An 11,772-nucleotide genomic window follows, 5' to 3' on the forward strand; every position below is an offset into this window, starting at 1 on the left:
AATATATCTAGTACTAATAGAATTAGTGTTTCCCTAAACACAAGTCTTTGTTTTTTTGTGTGCAGATAATACTATAAGCTTGAAAGGGATAAGCAATGTCTATTGATTCATAGAGTTAATATCCTGTCTATCAACCAACTAAGAAAATTAGTTAGTTCATTACTTGAAAAAGATAATTTAGAGAGAGATGCAAGTGATTAATTTAATATTTATCTTTATTTTCAGTTGAAATATCATTGTCAACAGGTAAAAGTTATTTTGTTCAGAAAAATGATATATTGTATGTATAACAACAAACTTGGAATAGTACATATTAGTGGTACAACACTGAAGGGGACAAGGCCACAAGGGTCTCTGGTGTGGATAAGAAGATTGGCCACACATTATTCAAAATTTCAAGTCTATCTATGGAGTATGGACTATGGAGTACCCAACCTTCCATTAATTGGGCATAAAAATTGTGGCTACCAAAAACAAACACTAAATGCTCAAGTTCTCAAAATTGCGGAACTTAATGATCAATTCCTTTTGAAGCCACAGCAGAAGAGAGATCAGATTCATCAAGAGAAATTCTTAAAATTGATTATAAATTGAATTGAGTTCGTTCTTGCTTTATGAATTTTTAATACTACTTTAAGAATGGAAGACGAAATGCCACCAATAATAGATCGTACAACACTCACTAGTCTAACAGCTATAAAAGAAAGATTCACTCCAGCATATAATTCAGACCCAAATTCCTTCCTCATGGCAAAGTTCTTCCAGCTAAGCAATAAAAAACACACTCACTTTGTGTAGAGAACATCCTCCCATGGGTGGCGGTAGAGCGGCTGCTTCAATCTCTTTTGGTCAAAGGTGTGCCTGAAAATATAAAATTAAGGAACAACCAATGAGAACAAGCCACAGTGTTTTTTATATTTTTAGGGGGTAGATGCTGGATTGAGATAGATCAATTGATTCAAACAAGATCATCCAATCAGGTATAGACAGCATGTGACTGAGGACCAGCTAACTGAAGTGGAACTCAATCAATTGTGCATAAAAGAATTGTGCATAAAAGGGCCATAAAAGGCGCAAAACTGTGCTCTTGAAGAGAAATGTGCATATTTAAATTAATAAAACTCACCCAATCAGACCGATGGAGCGTGCCAGCACAAAGAGACCATTCAGATAACCGATCTCCACAATTTCATCAATCTCTTGCTTGGTGAACATTCCACTACCAGCAAGAAGATCTAAGAAAAGGGACCCAATCGCACCGTCTACATTAAGAACTAGATTATTTGCCTTTGTAAGGGTGTAGGCTTCAACTTGAACAGCATATTCCATGTATTTCACGGAAGGAAAATGAGTCCGTGCAAACTTCTGTAGCAGTTCAACTCTCTTATCCTTGTTGTCACGATTCTTGATCCTTTTACACAAAAAACAAAAATTAAGATATTCAGATATATTTCAAAGAAAAGTGAAGCCTCATCAAGAGGTTACAATTACTTCTACAACTTGATCTCACCAGTGCCAAGTATACAGGTTATATACAACTACAGAGAAACCAATTATTGCTTAATAAATTAACAGACAGTATTATGATACCTGTGCCCTATTCCTGGCACACGAATGCCCTTCTTCTTCATATTTTCTACAAATTCATAAGGTGTAAGGCCCTGTGGTAACACAAAGTATACTACTGCATGTTAGATTCTTTTCAAATGTTGTAGTATTATAGAAAGGAGTAAAGGTGCGTCTATAAATTCCCCCTCCCCCTGAAATATGTTGATTCCCCTTCCTCTAAAAATTTTATTAATCATACCCTATCATGAGCATCCTTGAAGTAGCGAGCAGCATCATCAATGGCACCTCCAAATCGAGGACCAATTGTAAGCAAACCTGTTTCAGAAGCTCATGAATTACTAACCACATCAAGACATTGCTAACATCTATGGTCACCCTGCCAAGCCTGCTTCAAAATGGAGAAAGGCATGTATTTACCTGATACAAGACTGGAAACTAGGTCCTTTCCAGCCCTTGCTGTCACAATAGTATTGTGAGCACCTGAGACACAGGGACCATGGTCGGCACATAGCATGATGCAGATCTGACCAATGTAAGTTACCAGCAAGATAGAAGTCAGAAAGATATTATCAACAGTGTTCTTTAGCGACAAATATCTAAATGGAGAACTGGCACCACAATGAATCACCTAAAGAAAAGCTTGAACATGGCTCAAGAGATGCATAAAGAAGAAAGCCAGAGCAAACACTCAAGAATAGCTCTGCTGTATTGAAAACCCTACCTCAATAAATTGAGTACAGTAACGTGGAAGGCTGCGTTTAAACCACAAAAGAGAGATAACATCACCCACACCAAAACCTTTTTCGATAATGGAAGACATGGGTACACCAGCATAGCATGGCTCCTCACCTTTGGAAAATTTTGGAAGAAAATTTAGTTCTGTTGTACTCAAGCGTCTAAGCCACAAAATCATTAGTGGTTCCCAACATACCTCTGTCATCAGAAATGGTGGAAATGATATGAGTAGGAGCTCGGACTTTTCCACTCTTGATTGCAGAGTTTAGGTCCTCAGGGATTGGTGGAGGAGTAATCTCCTTCACTGGCGTGATCTTTCCTTCTTCAACCTACCAAATAATAAGCCAACCACAATATTTATAGCTAATAACGGAAATAAAACAAGACTTGTTTAAAGCATTGCCAACTTATGGGGAAAAGGAGAGGGTAGAATAATCAATCAAAGATAGATTTCATGATACATGCAAACTGACCAATTTATCAAATGTCTCTTTAATTGCAGCTTCCAAAGCTTCATACGAAGTGGGAACAACAGCTCCAGCATCCTGTAGTGCCTGATTTTTTGCTTGGGCAGACTCCATCTCACCACCACTCTTAGCTCCCTGATACACAAAAGTGCCAATGGAATTAAGAGTGCTGTCCTTCTGATGAATGATTTAATTTATAAATTAGTCAAAGAAAAGGGAGCAGTGACATACAGCATGACCAAATTGCACTTCAGATTTGAAGAGTCTTGCACAGGTTCCACTAACCCAGGCAACAACTGGTTTTGTTACTTTTCCTTGTTTTAGGGCTTCAACTAGGGAATACTCATCTCGGCCACCAAGCTCCCCAAGTACTACTATCATTTTAACCTGAGGTGAGGTTCAATGTAATTCCAGGTTTGTATACTAATTCCCATCAGTTATACACGCTTTCTAAATACTCTTTTGTAACTCACCAACCTGAAAGCGAAAATTTTACCTGTGGTATATTGTTAAACCGCAAAACATGATCAGAAAGAGTGGAACCAGGGAAAACATCTCCTCCAATGGCAATGCCTATAGCAAAACAAAATAAAAATAACTCAGCACCAGCATCAAAATATTGAAATTAGTAGCATATAAACCTGGTATTACCTTCATAAATTCCATCAGATACACGGGCAATAGTGTTGTATAATTCGTTGGACATTCCACCCTGCAGTTTAGAAGGTTATCTTCTCTCAGAATCATCAAATACCCAGCCAAAAGCAATAACACACAGATTTTCCATAGACCTTTGTACTCTTAACATTAAACAAAATCAGTTTCAAGTAAAACTGTTGCCTTAGATAAAGATATAACCATTGCCATTATTTATCAACGGTAAAGAGGATGGGGAAAGCTGGCAATGAATGCTAACAAAAGCTATTAAGCAAGTTAACAACCTATGCTTCACCATAGTTATGATCACAATGTCATCATTTCCACTGTGAAATCAAAGATCAGACTGAGATGCTGACCAAAATATGGTGTCTGAGTGAACCCACAGAATTGCAATACAAGTCCATTCCAATTTGTGCTGTTGCACTAGCACCTACATGTGGTTTTACCATCTATCTATACATACTGAACCAACTAAAGCCTAAAAATGGTTAGAAGAGAATGCCTAGAGATTATACTAATCGAGTTATTAGATGAAGTTAAGATCCATATACAGGAAAAACACATAATTTGTATTAATCTCATGGGATAATTATGAAATTTCGTGCAACAGCTATTTTGAAGTTGAATTAGCTCCAACTTGTCGAATCTTACTCTGGTTATAAGACAGTGAAGAATAAAAAAGTATCAAATTTGACATCTAAAAGTAAAAATAAAGGAGCACAAGACATCTTGAACTAATCTTAGAGATCCTTATACATGAGGGGGTTCCCGGACAAGACTATTTTAAAATAAATAAATAATAATCACAGTAGTAAAAGAATATAAGAAAGATGATGATGATGGTAATGTAACACATACAGATTTAGAAACAAATCCAACAGATCCGGGCCTGTAGAGCTTGCAGTGAATTATATTGTCAATTGTTCCAGCTGTGTCACCAATCTTAAATGCACCGGCTTGAATGCCTCCGACAGTGGCTGGACCAATAACAACCTATAATATCAGGAGATTAAAGTGAGTCCAGGTTATTCTATTCAACCGTTGCGTTGATTTTGGTTTCAGTTTCGTTTCAACTTTCACCTTATTGTTTGCCCTGGCATACGCAATCAACTGCTTAGTGTCTGATTCGGGTACTCCTTCAGCAATTATAGCAACAACTCTAACTGTTGGTTGCTTCAAAGCAGACATGGACGATGCGGCAGCACTGCATTTAAATTAAACCTTTTTCATTGTCCTCATGTACTGTTAATTAAGATGCCATAGGCTCAAAGTAATAGTAAATTATTTACTGACCTTCTAAATGATGCAAAATTGATGAAGACATCGGCAGTAGGATGTGCAGCACAAGCTGCTTCAATGCTGCAAAATAACCCAACATTCAACTATCAACACATTACACTTGGACAAACAAGAATTTCATTACAAATACAATACAGGATGGTTCCTTTGTATTCACTGGTGTGTTATGATGATGAAAAAATATCACTCCTCAATGACCAGTTTCAAAACCAAACTTAAAGTAGGAAAAGGACAGTCTGTATTAAGAGACGGACAAGCAACAGATTCACATACCTAGCATGAACTGGGATTGCAATTTCTTCCTGACCAAAAAAGAGCTTCTGAAATCCCTCAGAGCCAGGATTAATTATTCCAGCTACTGATGGTGTTTCCCTTCCTATGAATAGAAAATTTGAGCTTCCATTAATAATAAGACAAATATCAAGACCATTTTATAATTTTCTCTAGCATGTCTGAATGAATAATAAGATATAGAGCCAATATATACCACAAAGAAAGTCGAAATCAAGCATCCGCTGGATGGGCAGTTGCTTGTAGTTGTAAAACAATGCTTGTGTAGTTCGGGAGAATAGTTGCCCGGTTGCCATGATGAATAAATAGATAGATCTGATGACAAACTAGTATATTACAATCTATATTGCAACAGAAGCAATATAAAGGAATGTTTGGTACATTATTGTAACAAACGTCATACAATTAAAATGTAAATTACAGAAACTGACAATATGTGCTTGTTTGGGCGCCATTATCTTGATAAAAAAATATCTTTTTTCATTTAAAATGTAAATTACAGAAACTGACAATAATATATTAAAAAAATTATCATGTTCTCCAGTTGAAATCACATATAGAGAATAGCATCTAACTTTGAGATCAAAACGTGGACTGGAGATTAAAGAAGATATGCTTTTGTGTGATTACCATCTCACAATAAACAATCACGTGAACTCTAGATCTTAGTAATCACATAAGGGGAAAACCAGAAAACAAGAAGTGAAGGCCCAGAACTTCATTAGTCTGATATAAAACAGATTCAAAGGGTGAAGTAAAAAACCAATCTGAAAGATATAACTAATCATGCAACAAAACAGAGTACACCAACCACACTGAAAACCAATTTGGAATTCCAAATGGCTGCAACCAAGAAAGGAAGACAACAATACAGGCATTGTTGGAAACTGAAGCTCACGATTGCACTCACCAGTAAAGACAACCTTTTTTTCGGTTTTTGGGTAAGATACTAAGAGAAGCTTTGGGGTGACTACGATCCGAATCCCTTACATTGCTTTTCAAGGTAGCCTAGGATCACATTCCACTTACTCTGTAACTAACCAGTTTTGACTATCAACTAACAAATACACCACCTAACACTCATGAGTCATGACTCAACAATTCACCAATCACGACAACAGAGAAAAAACGCAGCATCACATTAATTACAAATTTGAAAAAAACAAAAAAGGAAGCTTGTCAATGAAGCAGATCCATCAAATGACCAAAGTTTCTTTTTAGACAACAAACGCCAACCAAACAAGAAGCACATTTTAGTTTCACCATATTGCATTCAAACTCAGCCCAAAACAAAAAACAAAACTAAACACCGAAACATGTCAATGTCAGAATCGGAATCTAATACCGAATGAATGCACACGAGATCGGCGAAACTTGAACTCCAAACAACCAAACAAAAGTCTAAAAAGTTCTCAATTCCGACACGAATACAGAAGATGCGCCGCAGATTTCGAACTGATCATGCAAACAACGCAATCAAGATACAATAAAACAAAAACAACAACAGTAAAGAGAATGAACAAATGAATGCATCATCTAAGTGAAACTAGAAATTGAAATGAAGATTAACATGAATTGAACATCAAGAGGATGTAAAAAACGAGATCTACGGTGGCGAAGAGGAGGGAAAGAGCTGAGTTAGGTGGTTAGAGTTAGTTAGTTAGAGCGAGTGCGAACCTGGTTGACTCGGGCGAGGAGGTGAGTGGAAGAGAGAGCGAGTTGGGAAATTGGAAATGAAAGCCGGGGGAGAGAAGAGAGAAGGGGTTTATATAGTGAGGGAGAAGGGGGAGGGTGTGTGTCACGTGACAAGTGAGGATGGGGTTAGTTGGGGGGAGCAAGCGTTGTTGCGTAGGTGGCTTCGCTGTACAAAATTTACTTGCTCTCTTTTCTTTGTCTTTCTTTCTTCGTTTTACAAAAGAAGGAAGGTGGCTTGGATGGTTGGCGTTGGAGTTAGGTAGCTCCCTATCTCACCCTACTAACTAATGCATTATCAAACTAATTTGGATTAGTCAAGTATTTAGCTCATTTATCTACTTAAATAAATATTAAAAATTTAAATTCTATTTTATATATGCATGTAACAATTTATTAAATAGTATCAGATCTTTAAAAACTAATGCACTATGACAAAAGAATAACTATTAAAAACTAAATTTTAATTAGTTAATATTAACTAATTTTTATTATGGCATTGTTTTTTTTTTATGGAAGTTAAAGTTTAAAGTTAGCATTTAGAATTAATAATAAAAAAAAATATTTTCAAAAAGTTTACTCGTGCATCTACTACTACTTTCTAATATTGCATTCCTTCATCTTTCTTATGCAACACAGGAAGTTTGACTTTACCAGATAACCTTTTAGTCACAAGTATCAATTAGGAAGTGGAATGTTTTTTTATTTTTCCTACTCTTACGGTATAATCCTACAAACAAGTTTACATTTTTTTTTTCAATGAAGAAGGGGGAAGAATAAGGAAACTGTTTTGAAAAAAACATTTTAGAATAAAACATCTCTATATATTTAAAAAACTACCATTGACCTTTTATTTATGAAAAATACTTAAAATCATTTTAAAAAATTATTTTTATTAAATATTTTCACTTAAAAATAATCATTATACAAAATACTTGTAAAAAAAAATAAAATAAGTTTACTATTGTCCACAAAAATACTGTATGTAGTTCTTAATTAAAAATAATTTTAAAATCTAAATTGAGAAAATATAATAATTTTTTTATGACAGAATATAATTTTTCATTTTTTAGTTTCTCAATATATTCAGTTAATATATATAACTCTTTAACAATCGTTTTGGTTAAGGTTATGATATTTTATGTTTTTTCACAAAAGTGTCAACTTGGTCCTTGTATATGGAAATTCTATTATAGACAATAGGTTAATTAATTAGTTCAAGTCAATAATGACCTTATTTGAGTAAAACTCAATCTATTTTATTTGAATTTAAATCCTTTAAAATAGAAAGTTGGTAAAATGATAAAATAAAAAATTTATCATTAATTTTGTAATTAACTTTCATGAAATATTTATTTTATTATCTTAATTTAAAAATGATAAATTTTTCACTTTAAAAGATCCTGATCTATTTTATTTTATCAATGAACGGACATCATTAATCAACTCTCACGCCTATGTTTTGAAGCTAATAATACAGCTTTTAATAACAGGTATTTCTAATTAATAAAAAAATCTAATTAATTAAGATTAAACCTATTTTTTTTTTAAATTTTATTAATGCTTGAAAGGGAAGAAAGTTTGGCTGGCTGATATATAATTATTGCAACTGTATTGCTTGACTTCAATTGAAGGGAATTGAGAGTATGTTGAGCCATAAAAATCAAAGCTAGTTGTTTTTGTGAGTATATGACACCAAATAAAGTTGTTGCTGATGGCTTCAACTTTAAGACAGTTATCATAGTGCCATTGTACTAATTAGCCTCGGGGGAACAAAATAGGCCGTGTGAGTTTTCAAGAAACTAATAAAAACAAAATCAATAATAAACTAATATATATATATATGACGAAAGTTTTAAATATATTTTAAGTAATATTATGTTTAAAATATATATTATATCCATATATTATAAAATTTATTTACTGCCATAAATGATTGTAAATTATTTTTAACATTTTTAAGAATAAATTAGGATACGTTTGTTTTATTATACATATTAATGTAAATAATTTTTTATTTTTAAAAGAAGATGATCTTTTTTACAATAAATATATAATTGAAGAATATAATAGCATTTTTACACTAATTTTTATTTTCTTAATATGAAAATATCTAAGATTTATTTTTTGGATGAAATTAAAATTTTATATTTTAAACAAAAACTTTTTTCTAATGTTTATATATTAAAATTTCTTTAAAAATACCGCCAAGAATTAACAAATAGCTACCTAATAAAACAAACTATATATATCACAATAAATAAATAAGCGCCCCCATTGACCATTGACCATTGTTATGGATTACGTCTGAACCTTTGGTCTTGGATAAAGGGCGCTTTTTTTGGCAGGGAGATTCTCTGGTATTTATCAAAAAAATTAACACAACATATTATTTTTATGTGTTAATTGTTGATTGGAGGTTATTTTTTTTTTTAAATAAAAAAGAGAAAAAAAGATTAAATTAAAGTAATATAATAAAAATTTTATTATGATAGTTTATTATAATAATAAAAATTTTGAAATTTTTTTAAATAAATAAATTAAATATTTTATTTATCAAAATATATTATTATAAGAATATTTATTAATTAATATAATGTTATTTATTCTATTTATATTAAAAATAAGATGTATATATATATATTTTATTTACACTATAAATAAAATAATATAAACAAAATATTAAAAAAGTCTATTAGTATCTGAAATAATAATAATAAGTATAAAATTAATTAAAATAATAAATATTTGATACTTTTTATTATAAAATTGTTAAAATATAAACTTAGATGAGTTATGTAAATTGATTTTATTTTTTAAAATAATCTAAAATAAATTATAAATACTGTTTTTTTAGTTATCCAATAGTCTATCATAAAAATTAAATAGATATATAAGTATCTCATTTACATTTTAAATAAAATTGACTAAAAAAAATTTAATACGTATCTCGTTTACATCCTAAAAAAAATTAAATTAAATGTCCTTCTACGACCGTAAAAATTTTAATCAGGTTAGGATTGCTGCATCCATAGCACCATCATGAATAAAAAAGAAATAAATTATTATTTATTAAAATTGTATTAATTTAATAAAATTAAAAATTATTCAATAAAATTATTTATTATATCATTTCAATAATTTTATCAAATTTAATTTTAATGAATATAAAATTAATTTATATATTTTATGAATTAAAATATCAATGCATAAATCTTTTATATTAAAATTTATAATGATTAATCAAATTATTTAAGTTCAATTATTTTTTATGATAAAAAAATAAAACGAGGACTCATATTACATTTTTACAAATAACAACGCTAAAAAAATTATACAAGATCAATAGTTTAGAGCTAAGTATTAATTTTTCGTAGAGCCTTTTTTTGTCGTATTTAGGATGTAAACAAGATATATATTAAATTTTTTTAGTCAATTTTATTTAAATTTGTAAATGAAATATTTATATATCTATTTACTTTTCATGATAGATTATTGGATAACTAAAAAGACAGTATTTATAGTTTATTTTAGATTATTTTAAAAAGTAAAATCAATTTACATAACTCATCTAAGTTTATGTTTTAACAATTTTATAATAAAAAATATCAAATATTTATTATTTTAATTAATTTTATACTTATTATTATTATTATTTCAGATATTAATAGACTTTTTTAATATTTTGTTTATATTATTTTATTTATAGTGTAAACAAAATATATGTATATACATCTTGTTTTTAATATAAATGGAATAAATAATATTACATTAATTAATAAATATTCTTATAATAATATATTTTGATAAATAAAATATTTAATTTATTTATTTATAAAATTTTTCAAAATTTTTATTATTATAATAAACTATTATAATAAAATTTTTATTATATTACTTTAATTTAATCTTTCTTTTCTCTTTTTTATTTAAAAAAAAATCTCCAATCAATAATTAACACATAAAGATAACATGTTATGTTGATTTTTTTGGTAAGCACCATAGAATCTCCCTTTTTGGTATGGAAGGATAGTGATATATTTTAATATTATAATTTTTGGTATTTTTAAAATTGTGGAAGATATATAAATTGGAGGGTCCGATTTTTATATTTTAAATTTTTTAATTTTTTTAATATAAATCGAACGGTCGAATTTCTGCATCTCTATAAATCGAACGGTCCAATTTCTGTAAGATTTGCAAATTAAATGGTCTGATTTTTATACCTCTACAAATCGGACAGTCTGATTTTTGTACTTCTAACAAATTGGACGGTTCCATTTTTACTTCTCTAATTAAACGGTTCTACATTTGAGAATAATACCCTAACAATCCACATTTAAAAAAAATATCATTGTCACTCTAATATCAAAAACAAAAAGTTCAAAAGTTGAAACATATTAAGTGTTTATTTTACCATATTATTGCCCAGATAAATAATATTATTTACGCTCCATTATATTCAGATTTATTATTTTTTGGGGGTAAAATATTTTTGTACTATTATCTACTCATATATTTCTACTTAATTATAATAACTTTTTAAAAGTAAATAATTAATTTAAAATGTTTTTATTAATATAACTGCCTGGTTGTGTATGTCATTTTCAGCTCATTTGTGTATTTTTGTGTTGTTACCATGTTAATGTTGCATCTCAAATAGAAAGGATTGAAAATTGATTAAAATATAATTTATATTAATATTAATATTAGTATGAAAAGACCTTTCACCAAATATTTACTAAGAATTTATTAGTTGCTGTAAGTTGGACTAATTGTGTTGATACTTGATATATAGTAGTTAATGGAAAAGTTAAATTTTTTAATAACCCCATATATTACCATTACATCATTTCCTATGATTTTGACATAATAGTTAATGAAAAAATATAGGAAATCATTTTATTAGTTAGTCAATGATAATTATCTTTTAATTTTAAAATTATTATTTTTTGAATATTTATAATTTAAAATAAATAAAATAATTTTAAAAAATTAACCAATATTATTATTAACTGAAAAAAAGTTAATTATCTAATATTATTTTTAATTAATATAT

General features: G+C 29.7%; 1 protein-coding gene across 2 annotated transcripts; it reads right to left on the bottom strand.

Moving 5' to 3' along the window:
* Window positions 1-556: 556 nt before the first annotated feature.
* On the bottom strand, window positions 557-6,951 carry LOC112741641 (ATP-citrate synthase beta chain protein 1). 2 transcript variants are annotated; one of them, XM_072213828.1, is made up of 18 exons: window positions 6,699-6,758; window positions 6,367-6,476; window positions 5,218-5,336; window positions 5,004-5,106; window positions 4,725-4,790; window positions 4,512-4,635; window positions 4,290-4,424; window positions 3,423-3,483; window positions 3,268-3,344; window positions 3,003-3,158; window positions 2,778-2,906; window positions 2,501-2,633; window positions 2,291-2,418; window positions 1,987-2,092; window positions 1,808-1,884; window positions 1,591-1,661; window positions 1,127-1,411; window positions 557-861 (listed from the first exon to the last, which is right to left on the bottom strand). In XM_072213828.1, the coding sequence occupies exons 3-18, from the start codon at window positions 5,315-5,317 to the stop codon at window positions 786-788; spliced, it is 1,827 nt and encodes a 608-aa protein (XP_072069929.1). In that variant the 5' UTR covers window positions 5,318-5,336; window positions 6,367-6,476; window positions 6,699-6,758; the 3' UTR covers window positions 557-785. The 2 variants fall into 2 exon arrangements, with proteins under 2 accessions (XP_072069929.1, XP_025646459.1); XM_025790674.3 differs by lacking the exon at window positions 6,367-6,476 and having other exon boundaries at window positions 6,699-6,951.
* Window positions 6,952-11,772: the final 4,821 nt, after the last annotated feature.

Source organism: Arachis hypogaea, chromosome 14 (genome assembly GCF_003086295.3).
Source record: "Arachis hypogaea cultivar Tifrunner chromosome 14, arahy.Tifrunner.gnm2.J5K5, whole genome shotgun sequence".
NCBI lineage: Eukaryota > Viridiplantae > Streptophyta > Magnoliopsida > Fabales > Fabaceae > Arachis > Arachis hypogaea.

Bases quoted from the DNA above. Each gene is read 5' to 3' on its own strand.
- LOC112741641 (XM_025790674.3), bottom strand. From the start codon at position 5,317: ATGGCAACCGGGCAACTATTCTCCCGAACTACACAAGCATTGTTTTAC. The intron at 4,425-4,511 runs GTGAAAGTTGAA...CTGATATTATAG, and splicing joins ATGCCAGGGCAAACAATAAG to GTTGTTATTGGTCCAGCCAC. The intron at 1,412-1,590 runs GTATCATAATAC...TTTGTGTAAAAG, and splicing joins GTGCCAGGAATAGGGCACAG to GATCAAGAATCGTGACAACA.